The 24,266-nt window shown below is 43.8% G+C and overlaps 1 protein-coding gene across 3 annotated transcripts in view; it reads right to left on the bottom strand.

The window, feature by feature from the left end:
- The window catches only part of LOC128698463 (intersectin-1), an 89,438-nt gene that overhangs the window by 21,041 nt on the left and 44,131 nt on the right, over positions 1-24,266 (bottom strand). For 2 of the 3 annotated variants that reach the window (XM_070091698.1, XM_070091696.1), the window contains one exon: positions 18,447-18,521. The exons of the other annotated variant lie outside the window; for it this stretch is intronic. In XM_070091698.1, coding sequence (XP_069947799.1) covers positions 18,447-18,521 — 75 coding nt within the window. The remainder of the gene's footprint in view (positions 1-18,446; positions 18,522-24,266) is intronic. 3 annotated transcript variants of the gene reach the window in all.

Raw genomic sequence — 24,266 nt, 5'->3', positions numbered from 1 at the left:
GACTAACGATATTCGTTCTCAGGTACCAATTAATATCGTTAGTCGAGGGTCCACTGTACACCGCTAAGAGGTGGCTAATGGCTGAGAAGTGAACTCTGTTATTTATGGCCCAATCTCTTTCAATTTTGGTGTACATTAAGAAGCATCTTTCCATCATACATTACCCAAGTTTCAATAAGATAGTCTAACAAGCAACTGAGATCCAATTCCCTAGATCAAGAGGAAGAGCCCCTCACCAGCATCAAGGAACCTCTTTTGAGGCTCGCTCGCATCTTGAAATTTTGCTTGCATCTGCAAGCAAAAAATTTACCAAGCGACTGCTCATATCTTGAAAAACTTGCATGTTTGGGCACTCGTAAGTAGAGGTTCCACTGTTCTCAATGGAAGTAGGAAAGGAGAGAGTGTGAGCTTGTCCAGCATTCTGCACAGTTATGATGTGTACACCACTCTTAAGAACATGAAATATTTTGACCAATATGCCATAGGAGTGCCCTGTTGATATTGTGATCTGAAATATTGTCAGTGGGAGATGTTGGCTGTAGAGTGAAGAACTTAGTCCATTGTGTACCTTGAGATATAGTGTAAGGGAAGCAAGTGTTGTGCAAGTCGTTTCTGGGAAAAGCAAAAGGTAACTGAGATAATGTCATCCATTAAAGGTTATGGTTGTTTAGGTGAGAGACTAGAGGTGGTCCAGTCCCCCCACCCGGGAGGCTGATGCCAGGTCACCATCTGGAAAAAACCTGGGCTGGGACAAGACCGGCGAACCTACTACAATACAAAGGTGGTCTACCCTGAGATGGGTAGGAAATCTGAAAATCATTGCACTGTAGGGGGAGAAGCCGGAAGCATGGTCAAAGATACTCAAAGGTTGGATATATCAAATGAGTCAGGCAGAACCTTGGTAACAGAAGTGGGCAATGAAATGTTCCTTGAAGAAGGTACCAGGGTATTAAAAGGGTCCAAAGCATCATCTAATAACAAGGCAGGGTTGTGAGGGGAGGCATCACAGGAGAAAGGGGTCCAGGAGGAATTTCATAGGCATGGGAATCCATGGGGAAGGGGGGGGTATGTGGAGGGTTAGCTCCTAGGAGGAATGAAAGAGATCGTATATCCCCCCCCCCTCTTTGCCCAAGAAGGCCCTCAGTGCAGCGGGTAGTGCAGATGCAGTGTGGAACCCATGCCACACGCTACCCTAAACGCTGGTAAACCAGGATAGCAATCTCACATCCACTGAGCCACCTCAGTGGACAAAAGAGAGGGCAGTCAGAAGCCAGCCACGAAGGCATGCCTCCTTCGGCCACCACCTCCTGGAACTGACTGGTAGCCTCCAGAGACACATCCATCACTTAAAGGACAATGTAAGCCTCTGGGACTTCAAAGGGTGGATCAGAGCATCCCCAGATGATACAGATTCCAAGGCAAACACCACCACCACTAAGGGCCTCAACAGAATGGAATGAACAATGACACCCTTTCCCCAACCTAAGAACTATAATTTCAGTGGGAAGGACCCCAAAGGAAAGGAAGGAGAGGGATGGGGAAATGAGGTGAGATGAGAAACAGTGGTATGGGAAGGATGGGGTTAGGGAAGAGAGGAATGTGGGGCAGTTAGGTTCAGTTGGAGGAAGGGGACTGGAAGGTCAAATTCCTCAGACCAAAAGCCTCTTTAACACAGCAAGGAGTACCCCCACTTGTGTTCAAAACCCTCACTCCTTGTGTTCAAGACATCCACACCTTGTGTTCAAGAAACTCGCTCCTTATGTTCAAGACCTTCATTCCTTGTGTTCAAGACATTCACACCTTGTGTTCACTACCTCCACACTGTGTGTTCAATACCTCCACACCTTGTGTTCAAGACCTTCACACCTTGTGTTCAAGACCTTCACACTTTGTGATCAAGACCTTCACACCCTGTGTTCAAGACCTCTACACCTCGTGTTCAAGACCTTCATGCCTTGTGTTCAAGACCTTCACACCTTGCATTCAAGACCTCCACACCTTGTGTTCAATACCTCCACACCTTGTGTTCAAGGCCTTCACACCTTGTATTCAAGACTTTCACACCTTGTGTTCAAGACCTTCACACCTTGTGCTCAAGACCTCCACACCTTGTGTTTAACACCTCCACACCTTGGGTTCAAGACCTCCACACCTTGTGTTCAATACCTCCACACCTTGTGTTCAACACCTCCACACACTGTGTTCAACACCTCCACACCTTGTGTTCAATACCTCCACACCTTGTGTTCAAGACCTTCACACCTTGTGTTCAAGACCTGAGTGCCTCGGAGGGCAGTGGCAAGTAGCATTCAAATCATACTAGGTCAGCAGTAACAGTCAATGATATAACAGTCAGTGATTCACGTAGGAGGCACTGAATCAGTAATGGTAAAGTTGTCGTCTGGGATTCGAACATGGATTGGGTAATAAACACTCACGTTGGATGTTCTAGTATGTGTGTTAGATGGAATGTATGGGGAGCGCCAAGCCCAAACCGCTGTCTCCATAATATCTCTACTTGAACTGGCTTGCTGAGTGCCTCAGAGGGTGAGCAGCAGTCAAATCATACTAGGTCAGCAGTAACGGTCAGTGTGTGTATGTTCATTCATAGAGTGTGTATGTTCATTCATAGTGTGTGTATGTTCATTGATAGTGTGTGTATGTTCATTCATAGTGTGTGCATGTTCATTCATAGTGTGTGCATGTTCATTCATAGTGTGTGCATGTTCATTCATAGTGTGTGCATGTTCATTCATAGTGTGTGTATGTTCATTCATAGTGTGTGTATGTTCATTCATAGTGTGTGCATGTTCATTCACAGTGTGTGTATGTTCATTCACAGTGTGTGCATGTTCATTCACAGTGTGTGTATGTTCATTCATAGTGTGTGTATGTTCATTCACAGTGTGTGTATGTTCATTCACAGTGTGTGCATGTTCATTCATAGTGTGTGTATGTTCATTCGTAGTGTGTGTATGTTCATTCATAGTGTATGTTCATTCACAGTGTGTGTATGTTCATTCGTAGTGTGTGTATGTTCATTCATAGTGTATGTTCATTCATAGTGTGTGTATGTTCATTCATACTGTGCGTATGTTCATTCACAGTGTGTGCATGTTCATTCATAGTGTGTGCATGTTCATTCATAGTGTGTGCATGTTCATTCATAGTGTGTGTATGTTCATTCATAGTGTATGTTCATTCACAGTGTGTGTATGTTCATTCACAGTGTGTGCATGTTCATTCATAGTGTATGTTCATTCATAGTGTGTGTATGTTCATTCATACTGTGCGTATGTTCATTCACAGTGTGTGCATGTTCATTCACAGTGTGTGTATGTTCATTCATAGTGTGTGTATGTTCATTCACAGTGTGTGTATGTTCATTCATAGTGTGTGTATGTTCATTCACAGTGTGTGTATGTTCATTCATAGTGTGTGTATGTTCATTCACAGTGTGTGCATGTTCATTCACAGTGTGTGCATGTTCATTCACAGTGTGTGTATGTTCATTCATAGTGTGTGTATGTTCATTCACAGTGTGTGCATGTTCATTCACAGTGTGTGTATGTTCATTCATAGTGTGTGTATGTTCATTCACAGTGTGTGCATGTTCATTCACAGTGTGTGTATGTTCATTCATAGTGTGTGTATGTTCATTCACAGTGTGTGCATGTTCATTCATAGTGTGTGTATGTTCATTCATAGTGTATGTTCATTCACAGTGTGTGTATGTTCATTCACAGTGTGTGTATGTTCATTCACAGTGTGTGTATGTTCATTCATAGTGTGTGTATGTTCATTCATAGTGTGTGTATGTTCATTCATAGTGTGTGTATGTTCATTCATAGTGTGTGTATGTTCATTCATAGTGTGTGTATGTTCATTCGTAGTGTGTGTATGTTCATTCATAGTGTATGTTCATTCACAGTGTGTGTATGTTCATTCACAGTGTGTGTATGTTCATTCACAGTGTGTGTATGTTCATTCATAGTGTGTGTATGTTCATTCACAGTGTGTGTATGTTCATTCACAGTGTGTGTATGTTCATTCATAGTGTGTGTATGTTCATTCACAGTGTGTGTATGTTCATTCATAGTGTGTGTATGTTCATTCATAGTGTGTGTATGTTCATTCATAGTGTGTGTATGTTCATTCATACTATGTGTATGTTCATTCATAGTGTGTGTATGTTCATTCATACTGTGCGTATGTTCATTCATAGTGTGTGTATGTTCATTCACAGTGTGTGTATGTTCATTCATAGTGTGTGTATGTTCATTCATACTATGTGTATGTTCATTCATAGTGTGTGTATGTTCATTCATACTGTGCGTATGTTCATTCACAGTGTGTGTATGTTCATTCATAGTGTGTGTATGTTCATTCATACTGTGCGTATGTTCATTCACAGTGTGTGTATGTTCATTCATAGTGTGTGTATGTTCATTCACAGGGTGTGTATGTTCATTCATAGTGTGTGTATGTTCATTCACAGGGTGTGTATGTTCATTCATAGTGTATGTTCATTCACAGGGTGTGTATGTTCATTCATAGTGTGTGTATGTTCATTCATAGTGTATGTTCATTCATAGTGTATGTTCATTCATAGTGTGTGTATGTTCAGTCATAGTGTATGTTCATTCATAGTGTGTGTATGTTCATTCATAGTGTGTGTATGTTCATTCATAGTGTGTGTATGTTCATTCATAGTGTGTGTATGTTCATTCATAGTGTGTGTATGTTCATTCATAGTGTGTGTATGTTCATTCATAGTGTGTGTATGTTCATTCATACTGTGTGTATGTTCATTCATAGTGTATGTTCATTCATAGTGTGTGTATGTTCAGTCATAGTGTGTGTATGTTCAGTCATAGTGTATGTTCATTCATAGTGTGTGTATGTTCAGTCATAGTGTATGTTCATTCATACTGTGTGTATGTTCATTCATAGTGTGTGTATGTTCAGTCATAGTGTATGTTCATTCATAGTGTGTGTATGTTCATTCATAGTGTGTGTATGTTCATTCATAGTGTGTGTATGTTCAGTCATAGTGTGTGTATGTTCAGTCATAGTGTGTGTATGTTCATTCATAGTGTGTGTATCTTCATTCATAGTGTGTGTATGTTCATTCATACTGTGTGTATGTTCATTCATAGTGTATGTTCATTCATAGTGTGTGTATGTTCATTCATAGTGTGTGTATGTTCATTCACAGTGTGTGTATGTTCATTCACAGTTTGTGTATGTTTATTCATAGTGTGTGTATGTTCATTCACAGTGTGTGTATGTTCATTCACAGTGTGTGTATGTTCATTCATAGTGTGTGTATGTTCATTCATAGTGTGTGTATGTTCATTCATAGTGTGTGTATGTTCATTCATAGTGTGTGTATGTTCAGTCATAGTGTGTGTATGTTCATTCATAGTGTGTGTATGTTCATTCATAGTGTGTGTATGTTCATTCATACTGTGTGTATGTTCATTCATAGTGTATGTTCATTCATAGTGTGTGTATGTTCATTCATAGTGTGTGTATGTTCATTCACAGTGTGTGTATGTTCATTCACAGTTTGTGTATGTTCATTCATAGTGTGTGTATGTTCATTCACAGTGTGTGTATGTTCATTCACAGTGTGTGTATGTTCATTCACAGTGTGTGTATGTTCATTCACAGTTTGTGTATGTTCATTCATAGTGTGTGTATGTTCATTCACAGTTTGTGTATGTTCATTCACAGTGTGTGTATGTTCATTCACAGTGTGTGTATGTTCATTCACAGTTTGTGTATGCTCATTCATAGTGTGTGTATGTTCATTCACAGTGTATGTTCATTCATAGTGTATGTTCATTCACAGTGTATGTTCATTCATAGTGTATGTTCATTCACAGTGTATGTTCATTCATAGTGTGTGTATGTTCATTCACAGTTTGTGTATGTTCATTCATAGTGTGTGTATGTTCATTCACAGTGTGTGTATGTTCATTCACAGTTTGTGTATGCTCATTCATAGTGTGTGTATGTTCATTCATAGTGTATGTTCATTCACAGTGTATGTTCATTCATAGTGTATGTTCATTCACAGTGTATGTTCATTCATAGTGTATGTTCATTCACAGTGTGTGTATGTTCATTCATAGTGTATGTTCATTCATAGTGTATGTTCATTCACAGTGTGTGTATGTTCATTCATAGTGTATGTTCATTCATAGTGTATGTTCATTCATAGTGTATGTTCATTCACAGTGTGTGTATGCTCATTCATAGTGTATGTTCATTCATAGTGTATGTTCATTCACAGTGTGTGTATGTTCATTCATAGTGTATGCTCATTCATAGTGTATGTTCATTCATAGTGTATGTTCATTCACAGTGTGTGTATGTTCATTCATAGTGTATGTTCATTCATAGTGTATGTTCATTCATAGTGTATGTTCATTCACAGTGTGTGTATGCTCATTCATAGTGTATGTTCATTCATAGTGTATGTTCATTCACAGTGTATGTTCATTCATAGTGTATGTTCATTCACAGTGTGTGTATGTTCATTCATAGTGTATGTTCATTCACAGTGTATGTTCACTCATAGTGTATGTTCATTCATAGTGTATGTTCATTCATAGTGTGTGTATGTTCATTCATAGTGTATGTTCATTCATAGTGTGTGTATGTTCATTCATAGTGTATGTTCATTCACAGTGTATGTTCACTCATAGTGTATGTTCATTCATAGTGTATGTTCATTCATAGTGTGTGTATGTTCATTCATAGTGTATGTTCATTCATAGTGTGTGTATGTTCATTCATAGTGTATGTTCATTCATAGTGTGTGTATGTTCATTCATAGTGTGTGTACGTTCATTCATAGTGTATGTTCATTCATAGTGTGTGTATGTTCATTCATAGTGTGTGTATGTTCATTCACAGTGTGCGTATGTTCATTCACAGTGTGTGTATGTTCATTCACAGTGTGTGTATGTTCATTCATAGTGTGTGTATGTTCATTCACAGTGTGCGTATGTTCATTCACAGGGTGTGTATGTTCATTCATAGTGTGTGTATGTTCATTCATAGTGTGTGTATGTTCATTCATAGTGTATGTTCATTCATAGTGTGTGTATGTTCATTCATAGTGTATGTTCATTCATAGTGTGTGTATGTTCATTCATAGTGTATGTTCATTCATAGTGTGTGTACGTTCATTCATAGTGTGTGTATGTTCATTCATAGTGTGTGTATGTTCATTCACAGTGTATGTTCATTCATAGTGTGTGTATGTTCATTCATAGTGTGTGTATGTTCATTCACAGTGTGCGTATGTTCATTCACAGTGTGTGTATGTTCATTCACAGGGTGTGTATGTTCATTCATAGTGTGTGTATGTTCATTCATAGTGTGTGTATGTTCATTCATAGTGTATGTTCATTCATAGTGTGTGTATGTTCATTCATAGTGTATGTTCATTCATAGTGTATGTTCATTCATAGTGTGTGTATGTTCATTCATAGTGTATGTTCATTCATAGTGTATGTTCATTCATAGTGTATGTTCATTCATAGTTTGTGTATGTTCATTCATAGTGTGTGTTCATTCATAGTGTGTGTATGTTCACTCATAGTGTATGTTCATTCATAGTGTATGTTCATTCATAGTGTATGTTCATTCATAGTGTATGTTCATTCATAGTGTATGTTCATTCATAGTGTATGTTCATTCATAGTGTATGTTCATTCATAGTGTATGTTCATTCATAGTGTATGTTCATTCATAGTGTATGTTCATTCATAGTGTATGTTCATTCATAGTGTATGTTCATTCATAGTGTGTGTATGTTCATTCATAGTGTGTGTATGTTCATTCATAGTGTATGTTCATTCATAGTGTGTGTATGTTCATTCATAGTGTATGTTCATTCATAGTGTATGTTCATTCATAGTGTATGTTCATTCATAGTGTGTGTATGTTCATTCATAGTGTATGTTCATTCATAGTGTATGTTCATTCATAGTGTATGTTCATTCATAGTGTGTGTATGTTCATTCATAGTGTGTGTATGTTCATTCATAGTGTATGTTCATTCATAGTGTGTGTATGTTCATTCATAGTGTATGTTCATTCATAGTGTGTGTATGTTCATTCATAGTGTATGTTCATTCATAGTGTGTGTATGTTCATTCATAGTGTATGTTCATTCATAGTGTGTGTATGTTCATTCATAGTGTATGTTCATTCATAGTGTGTGTATGTTCATTCATAGTGTATGTTCATTCATAGTGTATGTTCATTCATAGTGTATGTTCATTCATAGTGTATGTTCATTCATAGTGTGTGTATGTTCATTCATAGTGTATGTTCATTCATAGTGTATGTTCATTCATAGTGTATGTTCATTCATAGTGTATGTTCATTCATAGTGTGTGTATGTTCATTCATAGTGTATGTTCATTCATAGTGTATGTTCATTCATAGTGTATGTTCATTCATAGTGTATGTTCATTCATAGTGTATGTTCATTCATAGTGTATGTTCATTCATAGTGTGTGTATGTTCATTCATAGTGTGTGTTCATTCATAGTGTATGTTCATTCATAGTGTATGTTCATTCATAGTGTGTGTATGTTCATTCATAGTGTGTGTATGTTCATTCATAGTGTGTGTATGTTCATTCATAGTGTGTGTATGTTCATTCATAGTGTGTGTATGTTCATTCATAGTGTGTGTTCATTCATAGTGTATGTTCATTCATAGTGTGTGTATGTTCATTCACAGTTTGTGTATGTTCATTCACAGTGTGTGTATGTTCATTCATAGTGTATGTTCATTCACAGTGTGTGTATGTTCATTCATAGTGTGTGTATGTTCATTCACAGTGTGTGTATGTTCATTCATAATGTATGTTCATTCATAGTGTATGTTCATTCACAGTGTATGTTCATCCATAGTGTGTGTATGTTCATTCATAGTGTATGTTCATTCATAGTGTATGTTCATCCATAGTGTGTGTATGTTCATTCATAGTGTGTGTATGTTCATTCATAGTGTATGTTCATTCATAGTGTATGTTCATTCACAGTGTATGTTCATTCATAGTGTGTGTATGTTCATTCATATTGTATGTTCATTCACAGTGTATGTTCATTCATAGTGTGTGTATGTTCATTAATAGTGTATGTTCATTAATAGTGTATGTTCATTCATAGTGTATGTTCATTCATAGTGTATGTTCATTCATAGTGTGTGTATGTTCATTAATAGTGTATGTTCATTAATAGTGTATGTTCATTCATAGTGTATGTTCATTCATAGTGTATGTTCATTCAAAGTGTATGTTCATTCATAGTGTGTGTATGTTCATTAATAGTGTATGTTTATTCATAGTGTATGTTCATTCATAGTGTATGTTCATTCATAGTGTGTGTATGTTCATTCCTGGAGTTTACCTGGAGAGAGTTCCGGGGGTCAACGCCCCCACGGCCCGGTCTGTGACCAGGCCTCCTGGTGGATCAGAGCCTGATCAACCAGGCTGTTGCTGCTGGCTGCACGCACACCAACGTACGAGCCACAGCCCGGCTGATCAGGAACTGACTTTAGGTGCTTGTCCAGTGCCAGCTTGAAGACTGCCAGGGGTCTGTTGGTAATCCCCCTTATGTGTGCTGGGAGGCAGTTGAACAGTCTTGGGCCCCTGACACTTATTGTATGTTCTCTTAACGTGCTAGTGACACCCCTGCTTTTCATTGGGGGGATGGTGCATTGTCTGCCAAGTCTTTTGCTTTCGTAGTGAGTGATTTTCGTGTGCAAGTTCGGTACTAGTTCCTCTAGAATTTTCCAGGTGTATATAATCATGTATCTCTCCCTCCTGCGTTCCAGGGAATACAGGTTTAGGAACCTCAAGCGCTCCCAGTAATTGAGGTGTTTTATCTCCGTTATGCGTGCCATGAAAGTTCTCTGTACATTTTCGAGGTCGGCAATTTCACCTGCCTTGAAAGGTGCTGTTAGAGTGCAGCAATATTCCAGCCTAGATAGAACAAGTGACCTGAAGAGTGTCATCATGGGCTTGGCCTCCCTAGTTTTGAAGGTTCTCATTATCCATCCTGTCATTTTTCTAGCAGATGTGATTGATACAATGTTATGGTCCTTGAAGGTGAGATCCTCCGACATAATCACTCCCAGGTCTTTGACGTTGGTGTTTCGCTCTATTTTGTGGCCAGAATTTGTTTTGTACTCTGATGAAGATTTAATTTCCTCATGTTTACCATATCTGAGTAATTGAAATTTCTCATCGTTGAACTTCATATTGTTTTCTGCAGCCCACTGAAAGATTTGGCTGATGTCCGCCTGGAGCCTTGCAGTGTCTACAATGGAAGACACTGTCATGCAGATTCGGGTGTCATCTGCAAAGGAAGACACGGTGCTGTGGCTGACATCCTTGTCTATGTCGGATATGAGGATGAGGAACAAGATGGGAGCTAGTACTGTGCCTTGTGGAACAGAGCTTTTCACCGTAGCTGCCTCGGACTTTACTCTGTTGACGACTACTCTCTGTGTTCTGTTAGTGAGGAAATTATAGATCCATCGACCGACTTTTCCTGTTATTCCTTTAGCACGCATTTTGTGCGCTATTACGCCATGGTCGTTCATAGTGTGTGTATGTTCATTCATAGTGTATGTTCATTCATAGTGTGTGTATGTTCATTCATAGTGTATGTTCATTCATAGTGTGTGTATGTTCATTCATAGTGTATGTTCATTCATAGTGTATGTTCGTTCACAGTGTGTGTATGTTCATTCATAGTGTATGTTCATTCATAGTGTGTGTATGTTCATTCATAGTGTATGTTCATTCATAGTGTGTGTATGTTCATTCATAGTGTATGTTCATTCATAGTGTGTGTATGTTCATTCATAGTGTATGTTCATTCATAGTGTATGTTCATTCATAGTGTATGTTCATTCATAGTGTGTGTTCATTCATAGTGTATGTTCATTCATAGTGTGTGTATGTTCATTCATAGTGTGTGTATGTTCATTCATAGTGTATGTTCATTCATAGTGTATGTTCATTCATAGTGTGTGTTCATTCATAGTGTATGTTCATTCATAGTGTGTGTATGTTCATTCATAGTGTGTGTATGTTCATTCATAGTGTATGTTCATTCATAGCGTGTGTTCATTTATAGTGTGTGTATGTTCATTCATAGTGTGTGTATGTTCATTCATAGTGTGTGTATGTTCATTCACAGTGTATGTTCATCCATAGTGTATGTTCATCCATAGTGTATGTTCATCCATAGTGTGTGTATGCTCATTCACAGTGTGTGTATGTTCATTCATAGTGTATGTTCATTCATAGTGTATGTTCATTCACAGTGTGTGTATGTTCATTCATAGTGTATGTTCATTCATAGTGTATGTTCATTCATAGTGTATGTTCATCCATAGTGTGTGTATGTTCATTCACAGTGTGTGTATGTTCATTCACAGTGTGTGTATGTTCATTCATAGTGTGTGTATGTTCATTCACACTGTGTGTATGTTCATTCATAGTGTATGTTCATTCACAGTGTATGTTCATTCATAGTGTGTGTATGTTCATTCACAGTGTATGTTCATTCATAGTGTGTGTATGTTCATTCACAGTGTGTGTTTACCTTGAGTTTACCTGGAGAGTTCCGGGGGTCAACGCCCCCGCGGCCCGGTCTGTGACCAGGCCTCCTGGTGGATCAGAGCCTGATCAACCAGGTTGTTACTGTTGGCTGCACGCAAACCAACGTATGAGCCACAGCCCGGCTGTTCAGGAACCAACTTTAGGTGCTTGTCCAGTGCCAGCTTGAAGACTGCCAGGGGTCTGTTGGTAATCCCCCTTATGTATGCTGGGAGGCAGTTGAACAGTCTTGGGCCCCTGACACTTATTGTATGGTCTCTTAACGTGCTAGTGACGCCCCTGCTTTTCATTGAGGGGATGTTGCATCGTCTGCCAAGTCTTTTGCTTTCGTAGTGAGTGATTTTCGTGTGCAAGTTCGGTACTAGTCCCTCTAAGATTTTCCAGGTGTATATAATCATGTATCTCTCCCGCCTGCGTTCCAGGGAATACAGGTTTAGGAACCTCAAGCGCTCCCAGTAATTGAGGTGTTTTATCTCCGTTATGCGTGCCGTGAAGGTTCTCTGTACATTTTCTAGGTCAGCAATTTCACCTGCCTTGAAAGGTGCTGTTTGTGTGCAGCAATATTCCAGCCTAGATAGAACAAGTGACCTGAAGAGTGTCATCATGGGCTTGGCCTCCCTAGTTTTGAAGGTTCTCATTATCCATCCTGTCATTTTTCTAGCAGATGCGATTGATACAATGTTATGGTCCTTGAAGGTGAGATCCTCCGACATGATCACTCCCAGGTCTTTGACGTTGGTGTTTTGCTCTATTTTGTGGCCAGAATTTGTTTTGTACTCTGATGAAGATTTAATTTCCTCGTGTTTACCATATGTGAGTAATTGAAATTTCTCATCGTTGAACTTCATATTGTTTTCTGCAGCCCACTGAAAGATTTGGTTGATGTGTATGTTCATTCACAGTGTATGTTCATTCACAGTGTGTGTATGTTCATTCACAGTGTATATATGTTCATTCACAGTGTGTGTATGTTCATTCACAGTGTGTGTATGTTCATTCACAGTGTGTGTATGTTCATTCACAGTGTGTGTATGTTCATTCACAGTGTATGTATGCTTATTAATACAGTGGTACTTCGACTCACAAGTATAATTCATCCTGTGACAAAGCTCTTAACTCAATTTGTTCAAATCAATTCTCCTCACTGATATTAACAGAAATGGCATTAGTCCGTTCCAGCCTCCCCAAAAACCACCCCAGTTTTTTTTGTTATGCATTTTTAAATAAGAAAAATGCATTTAAAAATAAGAAATATTGTATACTCCACCCACCACCATCTCTACTACACCTACCACCCTCACTACTCCATCAACCACAATCCCTACTACACCCACCATGATCTCTACTACACCCACCACCATCTCTATTACACCCACCACCCTCACTACTCCACCAACCACCTCACTACTCCACCCACCACCCTCACTACTCTACCAACCACCTCACTACTCCACCCACCACCCTCACTACTCCACCAACCACCTCACTACTCCACCCACCACCCTCACTACTCCACCAACCACCTCACTACTCCACCCACCACCATCTCTACTACACCAACCACCTTCATTACTCCACCCACCACCTTCACTACTCCACCCACCACCTTCACTGCCCCACCCATCACCTTCACTATGCCATCCACCACCTTCACTACTCTCTCCACCACCTTCACTACTACCCCAACCACCATTTCTACTACACCCACCACACTCATTACCCCACCCATCACCATATCTACTCCACCCATCACCTTCACTACTCCACCCACCACCATCTCTACTATACCCACCATCCTCACTACTCCACTCACCACCTTCACTACTCCACCCACCACCTTCACTACTCCACCCACCACCATATCCACTCCACCCACCACCTTCACTACTCCACCCACCACCTTCACTACTCCACCCACCACCATCTCTACCATACCCACCACCTTCACTACTCCACCCACCACCATGTCTACTATACCCACTACCCTCACTACTCCATCCACCACCTTCACTAGTTCACCCACCACCTTCACTACTCCACCCACCACCATCTCCACTACACCCACCACTCTGCCTACCACCTTCGCTACTCCACCCACGACCCTCACTACTCCACCCACCACCATCTCCACTCCACCCACCACCTTCAGTACTCCACCCACGACCCTCACTACTCCAGCCACCACCATATCTACTCCAACCACCACATTCACTACTATACCCACCACCATCACTACTCCACTGACCACCTTGACTACTCCAGCCACCACCATGACTACTCCACCCACCACTATCACTACTCCACCCACCACCATCACTACTCCACTGACCACCATGACTACTCCACCCACCACCATGACTACACCCATCACTATCAGTACTCCACCCACCTTAACCCCTAAATGGTGCAAGCATACATATACTTTCTTACGCGTAGTGCCCCAAACGTATATATACGTTTAAATTTTCCTGCCTCCAAATTTGGCACAATTGCCCTGAGATGCCTGGTCAGCATAGAATGGGTCTTAATCCTTTGACTGTCACAGGCCCCTTTCTGAAACTGTCATTCTATGTCGATAATTTTTTGGAAAAAAAAATTTGTTTTTCTTATGAAATGATAGAGAATCTTTTCCTGATGGTAATGACACCAAAAATACGAAATTTGGTCGAAAACTCACGGAATTACGCTCCCGCGAATTTAGCGGTCTCAGCAACATGTACGCATCCGCAATTTCGCCGACTTTGAGCCCTGTTTTTGGCCAATTCTGTTGCTCCAGTTGACCCAGCTCATAGCCATTTCTTTAGAACTCCATTTTTTCTATCTGCTGAGTACAAGAAACCGCCCATTTACTGATTTGAACTACCCAATTAAGTGGTCAGAAATTGGCAATTTGGCCAATTTCATGCAAATTAAAAAAGATGCCAATTTCAAAATAGAGTCCAGAATAAACAATGTAGACATTCTTGGCACTAAAATAACATATCCTCTGTTCATTAGTCATGTCTCTAGGCCCTTCTTATATTACTATTGCTTTCTATTTTGATTTTTTATTCATACAAAAAAATACAAAATTTACTGTTATGGCTCCCCAGTTGAAGTGTATTGGAAGTGTGGTGTGATTTGTTTACTCCTGAACATTGGTAAAAATCGAACATTTCTGCTACTTTGAGCTTAATTTCAAGGTTGTTTTCATTGTGAAAGTAATCAAAATCATCTCTATTTCTTTAATATGTTTTCCATTTTATCACCTGAGACCATGAAAACAGTCAGAGTTTTTTTTTTCTCATTACGCACTGCGTGCTGCAGAATTTTTTTTATGTGGTGCACAATGACCACACAGACCCATTCTCTCACATGTGGGCCTACCAGCTTTCTCCCGCTTGATATGAAGCCGCTAGAATTTACATGTATAAATACGTGTATAAATGCGTAATGTGGAAGCACACGTGGGATGGGGTGAAGTACCTTACATTCCTCTGGGTACAGAGTTACATTTGACTTCAGGTACACCGCCAATTAGTGGTGTATCTGAAGCTCGCTTGTAACTCAGATTTTGGCTTGCAACTCAAAACAAAGTCAACCAAGCAACTGCTAGTAACTTGGAAAACTTGTAAGTTGGGGCACTTGTAAGTCAAGGTACCACTGTACTGTCTTTATGTTCATTAATAACATGTGGATGCTCATTTATAGTGTATGTTCGTTTATAACATGTGTATGCTCATTTATAGTGTATGTTCGTTTATAACATGTGTATGCTCATTCATAATATGTGTATTCTCATTCACAATGTGTGTATGTTCATTCATAATGTATACTCATTCATAATGTATGCTCATTCATAATGCAAATTCATTCATACTGTGTGTATGCTGATTCAATTCAGTTTTTAATGTGGCCTTTCTATTGCATTTACAAAAGACTGCAGTATACACCTACCATCCGACTTACAACCTGCTCGACTTACAACCTGCTCGACTTACGACCACTCGACTTACGACCGTGTTTTTTATGCCAAATTTCTGGGAAATAAACAACTATTTGTGTTGTACACATTGTTTATCCTAAACCTTACAGTATAAAATACAGTACTAACAGCATAAAAAGTTAAGTAAAACATGAAATACCAAAATAAAACAATAAAATAAAGTCATTACAAAAATGTGATGTTGATATTCAGTAGTAAAGTTCGACTTACGTCCATTTCGACTTACAACCGGTTTCTCGGAACCGAACTCAGTCGTAAGTCGGATGGTAGGTGTATATAGCTTTATAAGAGAGCCAACTGTATTATGCTAGTTATGGTTACTAGTACACATGATGAGTATGGTATAAAAGTACTTACCTCAGACTCTGAAATTTTGTAAACATTAGCTTATTATAAATACAGTCGGTGTTAGATACATTGTTTATTATGAATAAAAAGGCACAATACCCTGCCTGGAACAATACACAAATGACCCACACATAGTGAGATGAAAGTTATTATGCTGTCATAAGTTTCATTCTCCTATGTGTGGGTTATTTGTTTATACGTTGTTTATAATATGTTCTGAAATGTATTTTACATGTTAACTTGCACAATAACAGAGACCCAAACTAAGAGGACAGTAAAACATTGATGTAATCTATTAACAGGATGAATGGGAAGAGAATGGAGCAAGGGGATACAACTGATGTAAAGTTGACAGGTGGTAAAATTGTTTGTTAAATCCAAAAATAATTTACCCAGTGTATAGACAATTCTGGATTTAACAAAGTTGTTTATTAAATCTGAAATCTGTTATACGAGGGTCTGGTAAATCAACATTTTACTGTGATAAAAATACAAGAAAGCAAGCATGTAAAAAACATATAGTATGCAGTGCATTGGTAAAACACTAGATATTTTTAAACTAATTCTTGCAGATAAAATTTATTATATAATAAATGACTTTTGACCATCAAAATGTGTAGACAAACACCAAAATTGAAGAATGACTGTTACTGAGGAATGATCTTCATTCCTTATGCCAAAGCACTAAGCATGACTGTCTGATTAATGTTATGTAGGAATGATCTCCAACATTCCTCATGCTAGAGTACCAAGCAAGATTAACTAATGTTATGTAGGAATGATCTTGAACATTACTCATGCTAGAGTACCAAGCAAGACTGATTAATGTTATGTAGGAATGATCTCCAACATTCCTCATGCTAGAGTATCAAACAAGACTGATTAATGTTATGTAGGAATGATCTCCAACATTTCTCATACTAAGGTACCAAACAAGACTGATTAATGTTATGTAGGAATGATCTCCAACATTCCTCATGCTAGAGTATCAAACAAGACTGATTAATGTTATGTAGGAATGATCTCCAACATTTCTCATACTAAGGTACCAAACAAGACTGATTAATGTTATGTAGGAATGATCTCCAACATTCCTCATGTTAGAGTACCAAGCAACAGTGTCTTTTTTGCAGACTATTACTGTAATATTTTTATAATAAAAAATTCTCAACCAATAGGTAAATTCAGTACTTCCACCAGACATCTATCTGCTTTAAATGTAAAAGTTCAAAGTCATACTTGATACAGTAGATTAGTTTCTGTAAAAATAATTCAGTCTACATTGAAGGTGGGACTTTCACCCAGAAAAAGTATTTCCAATACTGTATTCTGGTTAGTAATTCATGAAACATACCAGTGACCATTTATGATGACTTTTCTATTCTCACAGCCAGCACTAAGGCTGGATTTCCTGACTTCTTGACTGACCAGACTTTAGTTGTTAGTATTCTGCAGGCATACATATTCATCACAACTTTGCTGAATTAGGCACTTTCAACAAGCAGTGGTCCAGTTTCTTCTTGAAAACATATACCTGTGCTCTGGCAATATTTTTATCTGCAGGTAGCATGTTGTAGAGGCTTAGACCACTGTGTTGACACTGCAGGTAGCCCAGTAGCTAATGTGTCGGTCTGGAGTTTTGTGACTCTCTAACTGCAGGTTGAAGCCCCACCTGTGGTATGGTTTGTTTGCAATCATCTCATTACGATTTCCCGAGTCAAGTGTCTACATTAAAGTGATAGGCTCACCTTTCTTATCTGTTCTTTTCTTCTGTACTACATGTCTGCACAATAAGTGAGATATGACAGTCAGTATCAAACACCTGCCTCAAGGTACACAGTAGCAGTGTCAGCATGGCTGCCACACCTCTCACAGTAGTAGTGTCTGCATGGCTGCCACACCTCTCACAGTAGCAGTGTCTGCATGGCTGCCATGCCTCTCACAGTAGCAGTGTCTGCATGGCTGCCATGCCTCTCACAGTAGCAGTGTCTGCATGGCTGCCATGCCTCTCACAGTAGCAGTGTCTGCATGGCTGCCATGCCTCTCACAGTAGCAGTGTCTGCATGACTGCCATGCCTCTCACAGTAGCAGTGTCTGCATGACTGCCATGCCTCTCACAAAATGTAACCTACACAGAAACCACCACCTATATTGCACACTTTATGTTCAGTGGTAACTCTGAAGCCTTCAGTGCACCTTCAAAATAATGACTGTCTGATAATGTTTTGATAATCACTGCATTTTTGAAAACTTGCAAATGGGCAAATTAGAAATCATATATTCAATTCTGGTTTATTGTCTAGATATATGTCAGCAAAATCTGACATTTTCATAAATATGGGTATTTAGCAAAGCCTACTAATGCACCATGAACAAATGAGAGTCCCCAAGTAACTAATTAGCAAAAGTGGCTTATAAAATAGAGTAGATGGTGTCTAGGTTACAAGATACCTTTGCCCCAAGAATCAAGCTTAGTTCCGCTGAGTATGTGTGTACGGAGGAGTCCCTGGGGTCGTCTAGCACGAACTATGGAACAGCATGCAGGTTAGTTTATTGGTAGAGTAAGACAGAGCACTTCAAGTTACTGGTACCATCAATAAGCAGTGCAACATCATAATTAATTAAGCTACAGCTCTGAGGATAAAAGGAAAAAGGTTAATAAACATCCAAAAGAAAAAATTTTAAAAAAATTTAATATTCTTTCTTAGCAGAAAATATAGAATAAATATAATAACAAACTTGAAGGGTTACATGAAAATACAGACAGAGTGTATCATGCACTGCTAGCAATCATGCAATAATTTACTCATCTTTACCTTTGTAATATAATGCATGAATAAAAACACAATCCAGCAAAAAAAAAAAAAGTATGCAAACTGTATTTTGATAATCTTGGGTAATAATAATGGGAAATTTTCAAGAAACCATTAGTGTGAACACAAGTAAAATAATGAATATTACAAGTGAAGTGAGAGATGATGGTGATGACAATGATGATAATGGTGATGACAATGGTAATGATGACAGTGACAATGTCAGTGGCACTGTCATTGTCATCACAACCACTATCATGGTGGTGGTGGTGATGGTGACAATGATGACAATGGTGGCATTGTCTTTACCATAACTAACGTGGTGGTGGTGATGGTAGGTGGTGATAGTGGTGATGGTGGTGTTAGTGGTGATGGTGGTGTTAGTGGTGATGGTGGTGTTAGTGGTGATGGTGGTGGTGGTGATGGTAGGTTGTAGTAATGGTGCTGGTAGTGATGGTGGAGATGATGGTGGTGGTAGTGGTGGTGGTGGTGGTGATGGGGTGGTGGTGGTAATGGTGTGGTGGTGGTGGTGGTGGTGGTGATGGGGTGGTGGTAGTGGTGATGGTGGGGTGGTGGTGGGGGCAGTGATGGTGGTGGTGATGGTGGGGTGGTGATGGTGGGGTGGTGATGGTGGGGATAGTGATGGTGGGGGTGGTGATGGTGGGGGGATGGTGGGGTGGTGGTGGTTGTGGTGATGGTGGTGGTGGTGGTGGTGGTGGTGATGGTGGTGGTGGTGATGGTGGTGGTGGTGATGGTGGGGTGGTGGTGATGGTGGGGTGGTGGTGATGGTAGGGTGGTGGTGATGGTGGGGTGGTGGTGATGGTGGGGTGGTGGTGATGGTGGGGTGGTGATAGTGGGGTGGTGATGGTGGGGGGTTGTGATGGTGGGGTGGTGATGGTAGGTGGTGGTAGTGGTGATGGTGGTGGTGGTGGTGGTGGTGGTGGTGGTGGTGGTGATGGTGGTGCTGGTGGTGGTGGTGGTGATGGGAGGTGGTAGTAATGGTGCTGGTAGTGATGGTGGTGGTGGTGGTGGTGATGGGGTGGTGCTGGTGATAGGGTGATGGTGGTAATGGGGTGGTGGTGGTGATGGGGTGGTGGCAGTGGTTATGGTGGGGTAGTGGTGGGGGCAGTGATGGTGGTGGTGATGGTGGGGTGGTGATGGTGAGGGTGGTGATGGTGGGGGGTGTGGGGGGTGGTGATGGTGGTGATGGTGGTGGTGGTGATGGTGGGGGTGGTGGTGATGGAGGTGGTGATGGTGGGGTGGGGGTGATGGTGGGGTGGGGGTGATGGTGGAGTGGTGATGGTGGGGTGGTGATGGTGGGGGTGCTGATGGTGGGGTGGTGATGGTAGGAGTGGTGGTGGTGGGGTGGTGATGATGGGGGTGGTGATGGTGGGGGTGGTGATGGTGTGGGTGGTGATGGGGGTGGTGATGGGGTGGTGGTGGGGGGGGGGTGATGGTGGGGGTGGTGATGGTGGGGGTGGTGATGGTGGGGGTGGTGATGGTGAGGTGGTGATGGTGGGGGTAGTGATGGTGGGGTGGTGATTGTGGTGGTGATGGTGGGGGTGGTGATGGTGGGGTGGTGATGGTGGGGTGGTGATGGTGGGGGTGGTGGGGTGGTGATGGTGGGGGTGGTGATGGTGGGGGTGGTGATGGTGGGGGTGGTGATAGTGGGGGTGGTGATGGTGGGGTGGTGATGGTGGGGGTGCTGATGGTGGGGTGGTGATAGTAGGGGTGGTGATGCTGGGGTGGTGATAGTAGGGGTGGTGATGGTGGGGTGGTGATGGTGGAGATGATGGTGGTGATGGGGTGGTGGTGGTGGTGGCGGCAGTGGTGGTGGTGGTGATGGGGTGGTGGTGGTGATGGGGTGGTGGTGGTGATGGGGTGGTGGTGGTGATGGGGTGATGGTGGTGATGGGGTGGTGGTAGTGGTGATGGTGGGGTGGTGATGGTGGGGGTGCTGATGGTGGGGTGGTGATGGTTGGGGTGGTGACAGTTGGTGTGGTGATGGTGGGGGGATGGTGGGGTGTTGGTGGGGGTGGTGATGGTGGTGGGGGTGGTGATGTTGGGGGTGGTGACGGTGGGGGTGGGGGTGGTGATGGTGGGGGTGGTGATGGTGGGGGTGGTGATGGTAGGGGTGATGATGGTGGGGTGGTGGTGATGGTGGGGTGATGGTGGGGTGGTGATGGTGGGGGTGGTGATGGTGGGGGGTTGTGATGGTGGGGTGGTTATGGTGGGGGTGGTGATGATGGGGGTGGTGATGGTGGGGTGGTGATGGTGGGGTGGTGATGGTGGGGTGGTGATGGTGGAGATGATGGTGGTGATGGGGTGGTGGTGGTGGCGGCAGTGGTGGTGGTGGTGATGGGGTGATGGTGGTGATGGGGTGGTGGTAGTGGTGATGGTGGGGTGGTGATGGTGGTGGTGATGGTGGTGGTGGTGATGGTTGGGGTGGTGACAGTTGGTGTGGTGATGGTGGGGGGATGGTGGGGTGTTGGTGGGGGTGGTGATGGTGGTGGGGGTGGTGATGTTGGGGGTGGTGATGGTGGGGGTGGTGATGGTGGGGGTGGTGATGGTGGGGTGGTGATGGTAGGGGTGATGATGGTGGGGTGGTGGTGATGGTGGGGTGATGGTGGGGTGGTGATGGTGGGGGTGGTGATGTTGGGGGGTTGTGATGGTGGGGTGGTTATTGTGGGGGTGTTGATGATGGGGGTGGTGATGGTGGGGTGGTGATGGTGGGGTGGTGATGGTGGGGTGGTGATGGTGGGGTGGTGATGGAGGGGGTGGTGATGGTGGGGTGGTGATGGTGGGGGTGGTGATGGTGGGGGTGGTGATGGTGGGGGTGGTGATGGTGGGAGTGGAGATGGTGGGGGTGGTGATGGTGGGGGTGGTGATGGTGGGGGTGGTGATGGTGGGGGTGGTGATGGTGGGGTGGTGATGGTGGGGGGTGGTGATGGTGGGGGTGGTGATGGTGGGGTGGTGATGGTGGGGTGGTGATGGTGGGGTGGTGATGGTAGGGGTGGTGATGGTGGGGTGGTGATGGTAGGTGTGGTGATGGTGGGGTGGAGATGATGGTGGTGATGGGGTGGTGGTGGTGGTGGTAGTGGTGGTGGTGGTGGTGGTGGTGGTGGTGATAGGGTGGTGGTGGTGATAGGGTGGTGGTGGTGATGGGGTGGTGGTAGTGGTGATGGTGGGGTGGTGGCAGGGGCAGTGAAGGTGGTGGTGATGGTGGGGTGGTGATGGTGGGGTGGTGATGGTGGGGGTGCTGATGGTTGGGTGGTGATGGTTGGGGTGGTGACAGTTGGGGTGGTGTTGGTGGGGTGGGGGTGGGGTGGTGGTGGGGGTGGTGATGGTGGTGGTGGTGGTGGTGGTGGTGGTGATGGTGGTGGTGGTGGTGGTGGTGGTGGTGGTGGTGGTGGTGGTGGTGGTGGTGGTGGTGGTGGTGGTGGTGGTGGTGGTGGTGGTGGTGGTGGTGGTGGTGGTGGTGGGGGTGGTGATGGTGGTGGTGGTGGTGGTGATGGTGGGGGTGGTGATGGTGGGGGTGGTGATGGTGGTAGTGGTGGTGGTGGGGGTGGTGATGGTGGGGGGTGGTGATGGTGGGGGGTGGTGATGGTGGGGGTGGTGATGTTGGGGGTGGTGATGGTGGTGGTGGTGATGGTGGGGGTGGCGATGGTGGGGGTGGTGATGGTGGTGATGGTAAGGGTGGTGATGGTGGGGTGATGATGGTGGGATGGTGATGGTGGGGGTGGTGATGGAGCGGGTTGTGATGGTGGGGGGTTGTGATGGTGGGGTGGTGATGGTGGGGTGGTGATGGTAGGGGTGGTGATGGTGGGATGGTAGTGGGGGTGGTGGTGATGGTGGGGTGGTGATGGTGGGGTGGCGATGATGGGGGTGGTGATGATGGGGATGGTGATTATGGGGGTGGTGATGGTGGTGGTGGTGATGGTGGGCGGTGGTGATGATGGGGGTGGTGATGGTGGGGGTGGTGATGGTGAGGGTGGTGACAGTCGGGGTGGTGATGGTGGGGGTGGTGATGGTGGGGGTGGTGATGGTGGGGGTGGTGATGGTGGGGGTGGGGGTGGTGATGGTGGGGGTGGTGACAGTCGGGGTGGTGATGGTGGGGGTGGTGATGGTGGGGGTGGTGATGGTGAGGGGTGGTGATGGTGGGGGTGGTGATGGTGTTAGGTGGTGGTGATGGTGGGAGGGTGGTGATGTTGGGGTGATGGTGGGGTGGTGATGATGGAGATGGTGAGGATGGGGGTGGTGATGGTGTGGGTGGTGGTGGGGGTGGTGATGGTGTGGGTGGTGATGTGGGTGATGGTGATGGTGTGGGTGGTGATGGTGTGGGTGGTGACATTGGGGGTGGTGATGGTGGGGGTGGTGATGGTGGGAGTGGTGATGGTGGGGGTGTTGATGGTGGGGGTGTAGTGTTGGGGAGGTGTTGATGGTGGGGGTGTAGTGTTGGGGAGGTGTTGATGGTGGGGGTGTTGATGGTGGGGGTGCTGATGGTGGAGGTAGTGATGGTGGAGGTGGTGATGGTGGGGGTGGTGATGGTGGGGGTGGTGATGGTGGAGGTGGTGATGGTACAGGAGGTGATGATGGTCGGGGTGGTGACGGTAGGGGGTGGTGATGGTAGGGGTGGTGTTGGTGGGGTGGTGATGGTGGGGTGGTGATGGTGGTTTGGTGATGGTGAGGGTGGTGATGGTGGGGGTGGTGATGGTGGGGTAGTGATGGTGGGTGTGGTGATGGTTGGGGTGGTGATGGTTGGGGTGGTGATGGTGGGGGTGGTGATCTTGATGGTGGTGGTGGTGATGGTGGGGTTGTGATGATGGGGGTGGTGAGGATGGGGGTGGTGATGTTGGGGGTGGTGATGGTGGGGTGGTGATGGTGGGGGTGGTGATGGTGGGGGTGGTGATGGTGGGGGTGGTGATGGTGGGGGTGGTGATGATTGGGTGGTGGTGATGATTGGGTGGTGGTGATGGTGGGGTGGTGGTGATGGTGGGGTAGTGGTGGTGGTGGGGTGGTGATGATGGGGGTGGTGATGGTGGGGGTGGTGATGGTGGGGTGGTGATTGTAGGGGGTGGTGATTGTAGGGGGTGATGGTTGGGTGGTGATGGTGGGGTGGTGATGGTGGGGGGTGATGGTGGGGTGGTGATGGTGGGGTGGTGGTGGCTGTGGTGATGGTAGGGGTGGTGATGGTGGGGGTGGTGATGGTGAGGGTGGTGATGGTGGGGGTGATGGTGATAATGGTGATGGTGGTAATGGTGGTGGTGATAATGGTGTTTTTGATAATGGTCATGGTAGTGATAATGGTCATGGTAGTGATAATGGTCATGGTAGTGATAATAGTGGTGGTGGTGGCGGTGGAGGTGGTGGTGAAGATGGTGATAGTGGTGGTGATAGTGGTGACAGTGTTGGTGATGGTAGTGATTATAGTGTTGGTGGGGGTGATTATAGTGTTGGTG

The sequence above is a fragment of the Cherax quadricarinatus genome, chromosome 36 (assembly GCF_038502225.1).
Source record: "Cherax quadricarinatus isolate ZL_2023a chromosome 36, ASM3850222v1, whole genome shotgun sequence".
In the NCBI taxonomy this organism is placed as follows: domain Eukaryota; kingdom Metazoa; phylum Arthropoda; class Malacostraca; order Decapoda; family Parastacidae; genus Cherax; species Cherax quadricarinatus.
The sequence above is the reverse complement of the archived record's forward strand: the minus strand, read 5'-3'. Positions and strand labels throughout refer to the sequence as shown.